Genomic DNA, 18,363 nt, shown 5'->3' on the forward strand with positions numbered 1-18,363 from the left:
GGGTTGAGGAGTCACTAGCTGACAGCTATGAAAGTTTAATGTGTCTCAGTGTTAAAAAATTACTAGGGGACTTTGGTGACTGATGACTTTGTTTAATCACCCTTAATGAGAAGGAGCCAGTAAAAATGTTATATATCCATTCGTCACAACCAGTATTTCATTCATCCATGGATGCATCTTTGCAAATTTAAATGGTACTTGTTCAGAAATAACCACAGAGAATTACCATCCATTTATATACATATATAGGCAAAGTCCCAAATGATAATCATTCTATCTGTGCACTCTCTAATGGCCTCTATGCTTGTCTACTTGGCTCTGGTTACAACATCTAATTGGTAAATGGTAGAGGAAGCACAGTCCCTGTGTTTTATGGTAATGAGAGTAGGCATGAGCACAAAAGAGTATCAACATTCAATGATAAATGAAGGAATGGAAGGGTTGAAGGATATAAACCAACAACTCAGACACAACTAAACTATAATTGTGATTTTATGCTAACTAGCCTCACCTGTCTTTTTGTAGAACATAATTTCATCCTTAAACTCCTTGCGCTCCTCCAAGGCGTCATCAATGCTGAGTATGATGCTTTCACTGCTCTCAGGCCCATACAGGAACTTACACGCACAGCTCTTCTGCATGACCTCCGTCCGGGAAAAGCCTGTAAGCTCACAGAAGCCATCTGAGCAGTAGACAATAGGAAAGCCCTTTGACACCTGAGCATTGGCCAGGATGAAGTTGCTGTCTGTAGGTGAAAGCAAAAGAAAAGGAGATGTGAGAATGAAGACAATGAGCTCAGGTGATGTTGCTATTCTTAAAGTTATGAGGGGGTTGGATTACACTATTTTTCCTGCTTACCCACACTTACACAAATTCATGGATGTCCCTGTAGTTAAAGAAATAATGAGGAGTGAGCTTAGTCTAGCTTATACTCTAGCTCAATTCACAGCTCCTCTTAAAATAAAAGAAACACTGTGGTAAAGTTCCCCAAAGGCTGTTTAACAAAGCTTCACAATGAAGGCAGAGACATAAGGAAAACCACCCAGTGTGTTTTCAGACTTTAGTCAAAAAGGAAAAATATTATAACTCCCCACAGACCTAACTGTAGGATTACACTGTTCATTATTTTATTCCTTCAAGAACCCAGACATTCCAAATGCCAGTCCCTCGGCAACCCCAGGTCCAGAGTACTGCAAACATCTAGCAAGGCAAAGTATGAATATCACTAATTAGCATTGGCAATAATTAACATTTAAAAGGTAGTTTTTTACCTTTCTTTTAAAAGCATGAACCTCTTTTGATTTATTTCTGTCCACAGCAAAAACAAGCTAAAAACATGACACTGGCAAAAATAATAAATACAATAGGTATTTTCACGTCCAGAAAAACTGATGCAACATTAACATTTGTCTGGAGTTATGTTTCTTCTACACTCACTGACTTTGAGCTCTGGTTTGGTCTTCACTCACTGATAAGAAAAATGCTTTATAATGTTCAGTACCAAGTTGATAAATATGTCTGTCATTTGTGCATGTGCAAAATACAATAAACAAAGATAAGATAAGAAGTTATATATTACAGTGGCCCAGTAATAGGTAAAGAGAAAAAACAATAAGGCCTTATGAGAATGATAAAGTAACTATTACTACTATAAGTAAATAGAGGTAGAAATAAAGAGCAAAAGCTATATAACCTAGCTATAAACATTGCAATAGGCCTACAGAATATAAGTTGGTAAATGTTTTGTAATATCTGTGCAACGGCATATAGGTTCTGAGGGTTTGTTTGAGATTTTTTTTGATGAAATCAACTGCCTACCACTGCTGACAAGGCTGATGAAATCAAATGGCAAAGTCGTCAGTTGCACAACCAAAAGACTGAGCTAAAAGGTGCTAAAATGCTCTAGAAATCTCCTGGGAAGAACAGGGATGGGTGCTATCTCTATGTGAGTTGCTCAGAAGTTTAGGCACATTTCACAGTACATTAATTCAATCCATCCATGTTATAAATATTAAAAAGAGATGAATTTTTTTTTAGCCACATAGACATTATCTCCTCTGGTTGTGACACCACTGATTTAACCTCTCAGCTCCCACCACCCTCGTTTCAAACTGTAAAGTATTAAAAATGAAAGCAACTGGTAAAACAGTGGCTCCTGGGTTTTTGACTTTTATCAATGCCTGCAAGTCAATGGGGCTAAAATGTGCTAAAATGTAATTTTAACACACAGATACAAGGACTAATAGTGTCCTTAGCTCAGGTGGTTGAAGTCCTGTGTGGGCTCCAACATGAAGGTCGTTTACCTCAGTTAATGCCTAATTTATCTGCATGCTGAACATCAGTGGGATGCTACTCTTGAAACTCTTTCCCTAGTATAAAAACAATGACCCTGAATTTATGACACTTTTAGTGAGAGTTGTGGTAAAAAGAGGTTATTTGGATGAAGGACATATTCTTGCAAAATGTGAGTGGAGATATGCTAATGTGATGACACACACGAAAAAGAATTACATTAGTGCTGAAGTCTATCACAATTAATTAGCCTATTTGCGTCTAGCTGTACATACTCGGTTAAAGTGGACCAGCTGTTTATACTTAAATTTATCTCTCATGGCACACATATACACACACACCAATCAACAAAAACACCCACAGTGCCAATGATAGTCCAGAATGATGCTGAGTGGTGCTGATAGACAGCTAATGTTTACAGTACAATGCCCATTATACAAGATAGTGGACTACTCATTCTATAGTGCGTGTCTGTGTGTGTATGTGCATGTGTTGGTTACCTAATTAGGACCCAAAAAAGTTTTTTCCTAAACAAGTTATGAGGAAATGTTCCAGTTCTACCAAGTTTGAAGGCCTGTTTGTTTGAGGGTTAAGATTTAGTTTCAGCCTTAAGGTTAGACATTAAGTTATGATGGTTAGAGTTTGGGTAAGGATCTGGGGAATGAACTGTGTCAATGAAAGTCCTAACAATAATAGAAATATAAACTTGTGTGTGTGTGTGTATGTGTTACAGAGACTGAAAGGGAAGAAATTGAAGTGTATTTTTGTTAAGTCTGTTCTAATAAACCAATAATAATAAAATAAATTTCTTAAACCACACAAACACACACACTTGAAGTTACATGTAGCATTAACACTTCATGCCTACATATGTATTGTAAATAAGTGAGTCAAATACACATTAATTCCACTCACTCTGATCCACAATCATACAAAGCAACATTAATCTATAATTATTGCTTGAGACATCTTGCAAGTGACTTGCTTCAATTACATTGCATTACAAAAATCAATTTTCTGCATCAATAGTTCCTTTTTTCTACCAACCTTGATGTTTAATTGTTTTATGTTGTATCTCAGGCTTTGGTGGAAGAAATCACTTTAGATTTGAAGTGGGAATAACTTCAGAGGACAAAACCCTTGTATGTGTCCCTCAAGAGGAACAAGCAACATGTTCCGTTGTATAATTCCATTCAGCGATCAACAATTGCTTCTGCATGCTTCCTAGCACTGCTACAAACTCCCAGAAAAGGCTTCTTAAAATGTGACAGTTAATAATGGTTTGTTGTTTTCAAGATTTTTGAAGTTACTTATACTCAGCAAAGTCCTTATTTCAGATCTGAAGAGAAAAGAATATAGTGCATCACCAAACTTTATACTTTAAAGAATAATGTCAGCTCATGCAAAACCATTTCATTTAGATGAATAAAATGCATTGACAGTGATACTCATTCATGAAAAAAAAAACACTGAGAACATGTCTCGTCAGCAGTAAAATACTCTTGGCCCAGACAGATGGTCAGAGCGGGTCTTAGCATTTGGATCGGCTGTGAGACGTGAGGCCCCTCAGGCCTAGGGCAAGCAAGGACAAGGCCAAAAGGGTCTGAAACCTCTCAGGGACCCAGAGGAAAGGCCTGGGGCCTGTCTGGTGGCAGCTCCCAGAGCACGGGAGGATGGTGTTGACAGAAAATGAATGTTTAAAAAACACACAACACTCTCTTTGACAGTGGATTACTTTGGTTGGACAGACATGTCGGGTATGCTGTTTATCCTTAGAAAGAGCAGTGTGCATGCATGAAGAGGTGATGCATTAAATATACATCTTGTCTTCACCTGGGCACTGCTTGTTTTACTATAAGAGACACTGGAGTGACATATCCTCTAGATATATTTTCATATTGCAGAACACAGTTTCAGTACTGACCTGAAAACTTCTTCATGACAGCTTTTACATGCAGTGTTATAAAATACTGACATGATAAAAAGAGGAGAGATGGGTTTTTTTCAGTTACAAGGAAACATTAGTTCTAATATTGGTTTTGATCATCTTGCACTTTTGCTTTATGCATTTTGTAACTCATAAATAGCAAACAGCTCCAGGCTTGTTGGGTCTCATGCCATAAGTTATTTGAACTGCACCACTCCCCCCTCCAATTTCTCCACAGTGTAAGCAGCTGAGTATAGTTGTCTTTCTTACTTTGCTGTAACATTTACATTTACATTTAGTCATTTAGCTAACGCTTTTATCCAAAGCGACTTACAAGTGAGGTATAGGGGTAAATGAACAAATACTGGATCTACTGAATGAAATGCTACATTAACACTGCTTCATGTCTTGTTTTTTTTAACACATTCTGAATTTGAATCGTAAGATACCTTTGATGGTGAGCTAAAACAACTTCAAACCCTTTGCTTTGGCAAATTGTAGTAAGGTGTATCTTGTTTGCTTTAACTCTTACTGAAATGTGTCTGCAACTGTCTACAACACACACCTACATACACGGTTTCACTATTCATACTGCATGTCAAGTCAAACACCAAGCCATAAAGGGTTTCTACTTGAGGGTTTTTGTGGACCTCTGCAACAACATTTGTGGTGATATATCATACATACACACCAAGGGTATAAAACTCTTTCAAAAGTTGTGTTCCCAGGAGTACAGTGGCTTGATATTTGTAAAATGGAAGAAGTCTTGAAACACATTCAGCCACACCGAGTAGTTGAACAAGAAGGAGCTCGGTCAGAGAGGTGACCAAAAAATGCAACAGTCAATCAAAAGCTTCAGACTTTCTTTGCAGAGATGAGAGAATCTGCCAGAAAGACAAATATCTCAGAAACACTTAATTGATCAGACCTTTATGGTAGAGAAGCATTTTAAATGAAAGGGATGACAGCCTGCATGGAGCTTGCCAGATGGCATTTAAAGCCCCAATATATATATATTTTTTAATTAGATAACCACTTTCAATTCATTTTGATGGTAAACTGACTTGTAATTAGCCAAATGGCTTTTCTGTCAACATGTCAACAGGAGCCTTGGATGGCCAGCATGGAACTTTCTGTCCCGTTCCGGAAACATCTTACAAGGACTGTGTAACACTTAACATCACTGTGTAGCTCAGTATTCTCACAATACAAAATATGTCAATGTAATACATCTGTGGGTATTTTTAGTATGACTAATAAACATTGTAAATGTGGTCAGAAGGCAGTGTTTGCGGATATGAGGATGAGAGACGAGACAGAGAGTAATATCAGACTGGATTGTCCTCGTTGGTGATAGCTAAAAGAGATTAAAAGATACAGGACAGATGCAGAGCTTGGGCTCTTGCTGTTATACCAGTAAGCAATGTCTTATTAGCTGCTTGCGATGTGTTGTGTGGATGTGTTAGAGACATTTTAGTTTTTAATCATCCACCTATGTTGGCACAGGGTTAGCAAATGTATGAAACTTTCTACAGTTCTGTGTAAAAGTTAGTACCCCTCCAATGTTTTGGGTAAGGTTTGCCTAAATAACAGTGTCAGCTTGCAAAAAAATGCACATGTGTTGCTTTTGATGAGGAGGACTTAAACCACAATCATGGTTTTACCACATTTGTGTAATGAATCACACACAACAACGGAAGGGAAGGACAAATTGTACCAAACTTTCCATCCCTGCTTATTGGGGCTCAATTACTGCTCATCACGTAGTTAATAGTTTCCCTGGGGTGAAGACTGGTTGTGGCAGTATCACGTTATGGTGTACTTCCCTACAATAGTGACAGGGAGAGTTTAATGATATCTCTTTCAGCATGACAATGATGACAATGAATGAAGGATAACGCAACAATGTACAAGTCTCTGAGTGCTTAACCGAAGCAGAGACTTATCAACCCCATAGAACATCTGTTGAGAGACTCTGAGGTGGTAGCTCACAGACACCTCGCATTGTATGTGATGTTCTGCAATCCACTCTTTGGTCAGCACCAGGGGCAACTGCCCAAGCACCGATTTGATCAAAGTTTGACCAAGTGCCTAATTTCCAATTTCCCCAACTATCAAACATATAAAATAGCTTCACACTAACAAATCATAAGGTGTCTTACACGATATGTATAGCAGTACAGAACAAATACTGTAGCTATCACAAAAAACACAGCTACACATTATGAAGTAATGGATGAAGGCACCTGATCGTTCATTCAGCTCTAGTCTTGATGATTATTCATCATCAATAACCAGCCTTAGCAGACAGATGTTGTCACAGACAGAGTTTACAGTGAGTACACATTTTCCAGTGTATGACATGTGACACTTACAGTGCTATTTGTTTAAATCCCTGATCTAGTTTGTACAAGCTGCTATTATTCCATGTAATATTACCAAACCTCTTGTCGATGTTCCTTAAAAAAATACTTAATAAACTTGGGATACAGTTTTCCTTGTGAAGCTAATGTTAACCTCCAGCTGCACTTCAACACTGTTAACATTAGCATTCAGTAAAGCAGACATAAACCGTTCAGTAATTTACTCCGCCTCTTCCTTTGCCCTCATCTAAACACAGCTTTTTATTAGCTATATACTGCTTATGCTGCTAAATATTTATTGAAAAACACCTGCTTACTGATAAAACGTTGACCTGTATAGGAAAAAACTTTTGGCAAGTCGGACACAAAAGTTAGTGTTTCAATAAAACATGCAGTCCTGGAACATTTAATAAGAACAAATAAATATACATAATGACTCAAAACTATAAGCAATAAACACAGGCAGGGAGTATATGAATCTATCACAAATTAATTATGTGATATTGCTGAATGTTAAATGGCCACCTTACAGAAATAATAAGAATACAGCAAATGAACACCTTCCAACAGTATGTGGACAGAGGCTCATAGACTTTGAGAGGTCTTGTGAAAAAGTATGGAATAAAATGAATGAGATGCTCACAGATACTGAGCCAAGGTGGCTCAAACTGTAAATGCTGCAAAGTATTGAATTAATCTTGGAAATTTGGGAAAATTAGAGGTTTTAGTTTGAAATACAAAAAGTAAAGGCGTCTGTATACTTATCTTTATTCATTTTTACACAGGCTCAGCCAATCACAATCACAAAACAATATTGACTTATAGTCTATTTATGATTGTTTGGTGTTTTTTGTATGATATTCAGTAATCCTTTCTCTTCTCAACCTTTCAGCCTACCCCTCCCTCTTACTGTCCTACTTTCCCTTGCTGCTTCCCTCCCTCCTTTGCCAGTGCACTAACATTCTGCCCCCTCCATCTTCCCTTGCCTCCTTCTTTCCTTAGGCCCATCTTTACCTCTCTACCCTTTCTCTATCCCTTTCACTTCATGTCAACTTTCAGTCACCCCTTTCCACCCAGCATTTCCCCCCCACCGTTTTGGATCACTTCATCCAATTGCTCTTCACCTTGTTTTTTCATCGGCTCTATGAGTACATCATCTGTCTATTTTTACTATCTTTCCCCTGCACCCTAAACCTCTGCTGAAGAAAACGTCTGTATCACACACCCCATCTCTGAGTCCTTTTGAGATTTCATCTTTTCTCTACTCGCCACCTCCCCTTTGTCTGTTTCTTTTGTTCCTTTTTTTGCTCTTAATCTTCTCTCGTCTGTGTCAACCCCTTCATCACCTTCCATTTCTCTACTGCATTTCTCTCCATTCAAATTTCTTTTGGTTAATTGCTCTGGTGTAGAAGCCCATAGATCATCTCCTCTCATGCTCACACGACTGCATGACAGCTGCTGGAGAAATCCCACTGGGACACAAAGAAAAGAGGGAGGGCAGAAGTGGAAAAGGGACAGGGAGAGAATAGACAAGAAAGAAGCAGAGGTACAGTAGGGGGTTGCATAGCCGCCTTACACAATAAAAGTCCAGTGATGTGTCTTCTAATTGTTGGTCAATAGATAATTTACTCTGGAGTGTAGGAATACCTTAACAATATCAGCATATGAGAGAATCTTCTTTCTTTAAATTTGTATTTTTATGGTGTCTAATCAATAACTTAAGAGACTGTTCTCTCCAAACAAATGATCTTTCTACTGTCCTTGTGATCATCCAAATAATGACCAAGCCACAGTCTTTTCCTAACCTCCAAGGACCAGGCCATATTATGCCCATTTTGTGTCTCTATTAAACTCCTTCCATCCATCTCTCCATTATCTGTAACCGCTTATTCTGCTCCAGGCCACGTGAAGCTGGAGGTGGGTTACCAGTCCTTCTCAGGTCCAACACAGAGATACATAGATAGCTAGAGAACCATTCACATTTACACTTACAGGCAGCCACCGATAAACCTAACATGTAGGTCTTTTGACTGTGGAAGGAAACCAGAGAACCTGGAGGAAACCCACACAAGCACAGAGAGAACATGAAACTCCATGCAGAAACACTGTCAAATTACGCTAAACACTCCACCACTGCGCTGCCACCAGAGATTGAAGGTTCGACTCCACCTGCCAGCTGCAGTGTTTCTTTCTATTAACTCGACTGAAATAGTTTGGGATTATTTACAATTCTAAAATTTTTTACTATGCAGCACCTCTTCTGACCCTCTTTTTAAGGCTCCACAGTTAGCCAGCAGGTTCTATGTTAGAACCTGGTTGCAGACAAAGATGGCAGACTGTAAAAAAAAAAGTGTATATTAGCTGGAAGTTATTAAAAGTTAAAATTTTCTAAATTAATTGTATTCTCCACAATCACCTTAGTGAAGCTAAAGCTAACATTGAACAGCAATTATCACAACAATTAACTAATAATAAAATAAAGGTATTATGGAGGAAGACGATATTGTGCTCATAGAAAAGGCATCTTGTCCATATAGTGGTTTGCCCTCAGTTTGTGGTTTTAAACAGTCACAAATACTCCATATGCACATTTACAAGCAATTCGACAGCCCCGTGTCACCACCCAGAGCAACCCTACAGCTATTTAAGGCACATCTCTTATGAGGGTTGAGCAAGCATGAGAAAGCAATCGGGACAGGAAGAGAGAGACGAGAGAGTGGGAAGCAGAAACTGACAGAGGGACCCAGCAGGGAGAGAAAGAGATGGATGGCGAGAAAATGAAAGATGAGGGACATGGGGACAGGTAAGGGTAGGAGAAGGGGAGGCTGGCTGAGACATACATGAGGCAGACAGATGAGGATGGGCAACAGACAGAGGGTGAGACAATGATGTGGGGGGTTGAAGGTGAGTGAGATGGAGCTGTGAGAGGTGGAATGATGAAAGATGTGGATGGAGTGTGGTAAAAATTGGCAGAGAAGTGGGGAGATGGATGGAAAGACCTCCTCACCCCGTGTCCAAAATTCATACAGGCTTCTACAAAACTGCTACAGAGCAATCACATAACCACAAAAAAAGTCACTCCAGAGTTGCCATGGCTACCACTGACACTCTTCATTGTAACCAAGGTTACTGTACAGTTTGTCAGCAATGCATACTCAATCTAGGCATGGGGCTATAGGACTTAACAAAATGTTTATACACATTGCAGTATAATGTGTATTTTGTGATGAAGTCATAACATATACAAATTGATACACACACACATACACACACCCTACACATGTTAACTGGTAATGCTTGCACACTGCATAACTAAAGTAAGAAAGTCATTAGACAAATCCACAGCCTTAATCACTTCAGTGGCTCTTCATCACACAGCACCCCCTCCCCCCAGGCTCTCACCAACTGAAACATTACACCAGTCATTACATTCCTGTAATTTGACAGACCACCTCCCAGCTTTTCTTTCTCTCTTGGTCAATATCTTTTCACCCTCAATTGTCTCTCTCTCTCTCTCTCTCTCTTTCTGCATCATCATTTCTGTCGTGCTGTATCTCCTCTCTCTTTCTGACAATATTCCTTTATTGGAAAAATTAATTGAGTCTAAAAATGGCGGTTGACCCAGACTTCCGCTGGTGAAACACAGTTTGTTCGCTACGGACAGTCCGTTAGAGATGGTGATTAGGAGAGGAGTCTCGCTAATTATGCGGTTTAACAAGACAGAATGTCTACAGTGGCAGGGCCCCGAATACAGAAGTCTCAGAAGTTTGCTGGAACAGAGGTACTCGCCCCCTTTTGAAGTGCACAGTAATAATCAATTCTAGTGACCTTACTGTGAGGACAGTGTTTGCCTGCTGAGTCTGTACTGATAATGTTGGCTGTGGCCCCTCACTAAATATTTTGTCAAAGCGGTGTTAAAGCCAGTGGATTCTGCTGGATTGTATTAAATTCAAAAGACACATTTTCCATAGATAGTTGGTGCCTTTAGTCGTGTTGGGTTATACTGAGTGAATGAGTCGGTAGATCGTCGTTATCTTCTTCCATTTAACAAGCCATACAACTTCTGATGGTGTGAAGAAAAATATATTTTTTAATACAAGTTAAGAATGTTGTCTTGAGGCAAATAGTTTTCTTTATACACTTAAAGACAATTCTTAATTATAAATTTGCAAAGATTTCAAACAAACTTCTTTCATGTCGTCATTATAGGGTATTTGTAGAACTTTGAGGAAAATAATGAATTTAAGCCATTTTGGAATAAGGCTGTAACATCACAAAATGTCGACTGCGCAAAAGTGTGAATACTCTCTGGATGCACTGTATGTTACATTTACAACCTGTTACACTACCATTAAGTAGTGAAAAATCTGGTAATAGCCTACAGGCTATACAATTAGAATAACTAAGATTACTAGAATAAATAACAGTTGACACTACACATTAATTAATAAACTTTGTACAAATAAGCAAACATTATTTTATACAAGATTACTATCTTGCCAAGTGGAAGCTAACTAAAAACCCACTAAACTTGCTATCATAGCTTGCTATCGTTAGCTAAAACACTGTAGATAGATAAGCTCATAAACCCTAATTTATACAGAGCTGCAAGTAGACTGCAAGTAGACAAAACCACCACACAAGGATATACAGTAGAATCTATTTGTACTGGTTTATGGTGTTACTAATAACTGTAGCAGTACAGTATGTGACTTTGAGAAAAATAGGATGTCTGTATTACAATTTGTTCAGTAGTACACAACACAGCACCATCTTTCTGTTTATTTTTACCCTGAAATAAAACAGTCTTGATATTAAGTGGGCTTTGGAGAAAATGGGAACACTAGTGCCAATCCTCACCAGTAAGTGAGAGGCCCTCTGCACCCTGCAGCACTACAGTCGATGATGATTGATTACTCCCTCATAGTCGCATTACTGCACTCATTACTTCTTTCACATAAGACCTTTTCATCAGTTAGTTTTCAAGTTGTGAAATAACAATCCACTGTGTGCTTATTAAGGGGAATTAAACCATTTGTGATGTATCTGGCACTGTATCACATATCTTGGCTAAGCCCACCAAACAATACAGGTTTTTTCTTCTTTATTAAACCTTGTTGAACCTTAGAGTATTTGCGTCAGCATGTGGTCTGTGGTCTTTCAAACTCAGTAATTAGCTCCCTGGGTCTTACTGCAGGTCATAAGGTTACTGTTGAGAATGAGCCAGCAACACTATACCCTCTGTCTTGTCTGAGACAGTGGGATCTGATAGTGACAGCTTTTCCTATTGTGTGGAAATCTCTGATGAGTTTTAAACATTCACCTGGCAGCAAGTATTAATGATGTGGGATACCACAGCCACTTTTAAACAGCTTAATTAGATGTTCTGCATTTAAAAGAAAAAAAAAGTTCATCAGGAGAGAGGAAAATTCTGCCTTACTGTCCTTATATTCAATGACAGAGACAGCTGAGCACACACACACACACACACACACACACACACATTCTAGTCTTTCTATTCCTGTTAGGACTTTCATTGACATAATGCATTGCCTAACCATCACAACTAAGTGCCCAACTGTAACCCTAACACTAACCTCAACACAATCCTACCCTAACCTATAGTCTTAACCCTCAAACAGGCCTTCAAAACTAGCTAAATGTCCTCACTTCTCCAAAAGGTTCTAACTACATCAGAAAAAAGTTTTTTGGCCTACAAACACAAACATGTGTGCATGCACACACAGACAGACAGACAGACAGACAGACAGACAGACAGACAGACACACACACACACACATTTCTGTGACATAAGCAGAAAATGAAAACTTTTCTTCCTTCTCTCTTCATTTCTCTTTACACACATGCAGATGCACTCTCTCTCTTTCTCACTCGCTCATTCCCTCACTATAATTCATTCACATACACACTTAAACATTGCCACCCCCACCCTGCACCGACTCAACACACAGCTGTTCTACGTCTTGGCTTCAGTGATAGTGACAGTAATTACCTGCCTTGTGGAGGTGGAACTAGTGTGTGCTGAAAGCTAGAAAATAGCTATCTAAAACAATGATACATGATAGGGAGCACACAACCTTGTGCTACAACTGTACCACCAAACCATCTGCTTAATTTCGGAGAAGGACCACCCAGCACAGTTACCATCTTCCTAGAGAAGGTCATCATTAATTGAGAGAATGTGAAGTCATCAATTCTGCAGTGCTGATGGGACTACAGCACTAACTTAATTTCAGAGAGAAATCGTGACGAGGTACTAAGAGAGAAAAATATGGATGCACATCCCTGGCTTAAGGATGTATTTACTATCTGCAGGTTGGAAATATAGTTTATTGTTAAGTGCCAATATGTGATTCTCCAGTTCAACTCCAGTGATGGACAGGTGGTGACATTAGGTACCTGGATGATGTACTGTAGTGATGACACAAGGTGTCACAGCATCCTCACACAATCATCACTGTGCAGAGCAACAGGCAGATTCTGTATTTTTGTTACAGTACAGGTGAACGGGGACACACCTAACCCAACACAGCCATCAGAGGTTGTTTGTGTCTATTAAAAAGTAAGTCAACAAAGCACACATAAACCCTGTTGGTCTTTTGAAACTGAATGAACCCAGCCGAGAGATGATTTTGTTCAAACTGAACAGCAGCTTGGCTCAATTCATGCAGAAGTGATATTCATGTATATTTTTCTAGTTACTGTTATACAGTCCAAACATGCAAACATGATTTAAAGCCCAAAACATACTCTCATGTGAGCTAATTAAATGAACTGACAGGCTTTCGGTGTCTTTCCCAGCTGTTAAAGGAAAGTTTCGAGTTATTAACCGCCTCCGTAAGCTGTAAGGTTATGCCTGGGATACATCAATTTATTTAAATAAACCATTAGGAAACAAATCTCTTTAGTGAACAATATGCTTAATCCATTTAAAGGCCTTAAGTAAATGTGTAAACCCTTTTTATCTGAGCACGAATCAGATCAAGTTAATGATGTGCCTCTTTTCACTTTTAACCATTTATCATATACTGTCTCAAGGTCCAAACACCCTGACCAGGCTTTGGATGATGTCAAAGGAGATCACAGCAGTGAACCAGTCACTTCCCTTATATTTGCTCATGGCCAAACCATCAGACCCAATTTGTCCCGTCAAGCCCCACTGCCTCCAGTCTGCCCCATCTCGCATTTCAAATCTAACGTTAATTTCCTTTACCTCGCTCAAGGACAGTAGTTCATTCTCTGGGGCTTAACAAACCACTTGTGCTAGATACAGTACTACTCCAAATCCCTGGTGTTAGGAGAGAGCTCCCACCCAGGCAGCTGAAAGTTTGTTGCTACTTGACATATAGCCTGCTCTTACTCATACAGTGGTGCTCAACCTGCAGTTATGAGGGACTGAAATAAGGATGGATGTCTGCAGTTATTATTGCAGTGGTATGAACTCCCTGCAGGAAAACCAGAATATCCCAAATAGTGGGATATGATTGGAGCTACATTCAGCCACTACAGACATGACGTATTATTGCCATTTTGTAGAGCACTGGCTCAGCTTGAAAGGATTTAAAACACACAAAACAATGTTTTAAAAGGTTGAAAGGACAAAATCCTTCCAGGTTTTGAAACAAAACAAAAAAACGTGTGCTTTTGTAGTTTAACATACTACAGTAGTAGTATGTTAAACTATATATGGTTTCTTAATAGGTGATACACTAATACACTTGCGCTGATATCTGAATAAAAGGCAAAGAAGGAAACAACCGCTTCTAAATGTAACGAAACACTGCACAAATAGTCTTAAAAACAACGTAAATGGTTAAACATAAAAACAAAACGAGGGCCTGAAGATGAGCTGAACCTAAACAGAAGAAGAATCGGGTATTATGTGTTAAAATGGGAGCGAGGGCAGCTCCTAACGTCAAGCACAGGACCCCCAACAATCTTCTACGAAAAACAGAAGATGTTGGCTATGTAAGAAGTCCGCTAAGTGGCCAGAGTTTTTTTTTTTTTTTTTTTAAGTTGTGTTTTAGAAATGGCTGTGTGTTGTGTGTGCCTCAGCCCGAGAAAAGAAATGTTCTAACACCTCCATTGACCAATTAACGTTGATAAATGCGACGCATGGTCCCAGACCGATGTGAAGACGCCGCAGGACTTTTCGACCAAAACAGTGATAATAGAGGTTAACCTCACATAAAAAGAACCACTCAGAAAAGTTAGACTTCGTTTGTCCACCAAATATCAAACATGTGACACAGGCTCCCACTTGTGAACAAGTTATTAACGAATGTGTGTTGCGCAGCAGGGAGCCCGTGTGAGCGCCCGGTGAACCCTGTCGCTGTCTGTGGTGCTGAGGTTTCGGCGGGTTTCAGCACCGCGGAGAGCGACAGCCTCGGCTCACTAATTGCTGTGGGAGCGTTCGGGCTTTCACCCGCCGTCTGGTCCTGAGACATGAACCTGAAATACATCTCAGCCAAAACAAACAGGCCTCAGAATCAAGTCACCTGTACCTAAAGGCCATTTGCATCAAGGACAATAAGCCCAAAATACAGTTTGTGCAAATAGAAAAGCATGAACACCTCTGTGGTGCTTAATCTAATTTTTGCAGGTATGAGATTGGTTTTACAAACCAGTGGGAAACGCATCATCACCACCACATTAAATATTAAACTGATAAAAAATAAACTGAAAACAAACTTACGAGTGCCATCAAACCGTGTGGCTATAGTGTCTAAAAAGGTGTTCTGAGGCGCTAATAATCCTTTCATCACAGGCATTTTCCCTGCTTGATGTCGAAGTCCCCATCAAAGTTACCGAAGAGAAGGTGCAGGTCGTCCAAATGTGTGAGGTGCGCTCGTTTAAGGCGCTGGACCCATGTGAACAAGGAGCTATCCGGACAACTCAGCACAAAGCGATCCCTAGTCGGTGGAGAGTGCATGTGAGGCGCGCACCCGTGTGTTTGGAGCTTGTGTTACGTGTGTAAAAGACAAGAGAAGATGAAGCACACAGGTGCAGTTCAGGTAATAGCCAGGGACGACAGCGAGAGAATGAGACTCCCTGTCAGCGATGCCATTATTATGCTGTTGGATTCAATGATCATCTCTCCTCGGTGCACAATGGTGGGAGACATAAATCACTCTCAGCTACAACTGTGATCAGAGCGCAGATGGAGGAGTTTCTTAGTGGTGAGAGTAGACATAGTGGCATCACAATTCATAAACATAACTAATCTATGTTTTCCATGCTGGCTTGCATGTATTCCAAGTATCTGCGCATGAATAAAAGGCTACTGGTTCATCATGAGGCAATGCCTCAGTATTCATGGGGGGTCAATTACACAGCAGCTTGTAATTAATAAACATGAAAATCAAGTTTAAAACAAAATGAAAAATATTATTCCGACCATGTTTCATATTACCATGCATCATATAGCATATACAGGATTAAACAAACAATGTATTTATTATTTAAAATGGAAAATAGTTTAAAAAAAATCCATATTGGATACCATGAAAAAACGAGAAAATGGAGGATCCATGCTTTATATAAAGGAGACTGACTGAGAATGAGATATGATAAGGAGGCAAACAGAAAGACAGAGGTGGTAAACAGCAGGTCTCCTCTCCCATCACCTCACCCCAAAACAAAAGACCTGCACTTGCACGGGCGTTAAATAAATAAATAAAAGTGAAAGAAAACGCAATAGTTGCACGACAGATTGCAGAGGGATTGCTTCAGGAGATGCATAGTTCGTTTACGTTGTGTTGTTGGCAGTTTGACAGTCAACCTGTCCACGTCTCCCTCTCTCTCTCTCTCCAGCAGTTACCAGTAATCTGTCAGCAGACACATAGCTGCCAACACTAACAGACGTTACTAGAGTTTTTGGCGCCACCCAATGGCGAAAAGTAAATAATAGCCTGCATGTTTCTCATGGCAGGTGATAAAAAGTAATGAGCAGATGAGAACAGAGCCATTAGCTACACAATAGTGCCCTCATGTGTACAGTTCAGTGGAACAAGTACTGATCATTTCAAAAGCTTCAAATTCAACAATCCACATACACTGCAGAATAGCGCATACATCCACCGTTCTTTAAAGGATGTTAGAAAGCAAAATACTCAAACAAATATAAACACAAAAGCATTCTCATGGCCACAGTTACTTTTCCAAAATCACCTGTGAGTCTCTATTAGCATGTAGTATGGAATCTTCTAAAATATCAGCAACTATTATTAATTGGTGAAGTGGCACAAATAGAATGAGGTATTTTTTCCAAATGAACATCAAGATTCTGCCCCAAGAAATCCTAACCATAATCACCATAGTTATAAAATCCCAATTTGCAAAATCCAAAAGCTGTAAATCCATAAATGGGATTACACCCAAGGTTTTGCTATTACCAGCTGTGTGTTGGAATTACAAGACACCTCTAGCAAACAGCAACAAAACTGGGCTACATGTGTGCAGGTCAAACATAAGAAATGCAACTAAACTTCAATCTAGGTCAATCCAATTGCTTATATTTCTACCTCATGAGAGCAAACACCAAAAATCAAGCACTATGCCTCCCACTCAGTCCCATCACAAAAGTGAAGCAGCTGCTATACACACATTATATCATTTGGATAGATTTTTTTTCAGCAGGTGCTTTAAGGTAAGTGGATCATATAAAGTATCACCTCACTGACTTTGAACAAAGTCTGTGTACATACATGCAGTCACACAAACATACAGAATACTCATGGGTAAACATTTAAATTATGTCCCTGAGGTGAAGCAAGCACACAGAGATACTTCCATAAACATGTCAGCTAATATAATTAAAACACACATTCAATGCACAGTGATGCTTCACCTGTGTAATTAAGTGCTTAATGCATCATTTAAGACTGATCACTGCTGCAAACACACATTGTGTGTGTGTCCACATGTGCGTGTGTGTGTCATAGTTAAGTTTGGATAAAATGACAGTTGAGTCAAAATGAATCATTGTTGCTCAGGCTATTACCTAGTCTATTTACATACATCACTGCATTCAATGTTCAGTGGTCATGTAATCATTAATAAGTGGCTAAACCTGCTGACTCAGTTTTCTATGCTTTAAACTGACCTGGAGCTGTGCAATCCTTCTTATATGAAAACACTGAACAAAAAAACAGTTTAGAAAGAGAATTAATAATAAAACTATCACTTTTTTAAGAGAAAAAAGAATAAAAGGGGAAAAACTATACAAGCCATAGTTTGAGGGACAAAAATGGTTAAAACTGAGGACCTCTGTTTACCTGCATACAGTACTACTGTGCATAAAAGTTTTTTGGTTGAGTGATGTGCTGCTGTACTGTAATCTCAGCTGCACTTCTCTGTCTCTCTGTGTTCTTTGGTTTCCTTTATAAACAGTCCAAATTAAAGTCTAATCAGATCTGGCCTCGTGCCTGCATCCATGCTTTAAGACTCCCTTGCTATGTGTCGCAAAGGCAACATGGTGCTGACATTTTAACTTAATGGTTTTTATGATGCCCTTGGGTGCTATGCAGGAAGTGGGCATGGCTGTTTAAAGATCCAGCTATAAGGTAATTTTACCCACATACTGTGACAAATCTAATAGTACATATTGTGCTGTATGTTCAGTATGTATAAGTCTTTCTAATGTTCTTCCTATGTATTTCCCTTTCACTATCCTGTCCTTTATTCTACCGTGTTGTTTTTATCTTCCCACACAACAAAAGCCATCAGTTTTTCAATCTTGCGGTTAAGCTGAGTAGCATC

General features: G+C 39.3%; 1 protein-coding gene across 1 annotated transcript in view; it reads right to left on the minus strand.

Annotated features, from left to right (window-relative positions):
* The window catches only part of kcnh8 (potassium voltage-gated channel, subfamily H (eag-related), member 8), a 47,313-nt gene extending 31,531 nt beyond the window's left edge, over positions 1-15,782 (minus strand). Inside the window, exons 1-2 of the mRNA XM_067504287.1 lie at positions 15,299-15,782; positions 512-745 (exon numbers count right to left, since the gene is read on the minus strand). Of these exons, the coding sequence (XP_067360388.1) occupies positions 512-745; positions 15,299-15,374 (310 nt within the window). The 5' untranslated portion in view covers positions 15,375-15,782. The remainder of the gene's footprint in view (positions 1-511; positions 746-15,298) is intronic.
* Positions 15,783-18,363: the final 2,581 nt, after the last annotated feature.

This window comes from Channa argus, chromosome 1 (genome assembly GCF_033026475.1).
Source record: "Channa argus isolate prfri chromosome 1, Channa argus male v1.0, whole genome shotgun sequence".
NCBI classification, from domain to species: Eukaryota; Metazoa; Chordata; class Actinopteri; order Anabantiformes; family Channidae; genus Channa; species Channa argus.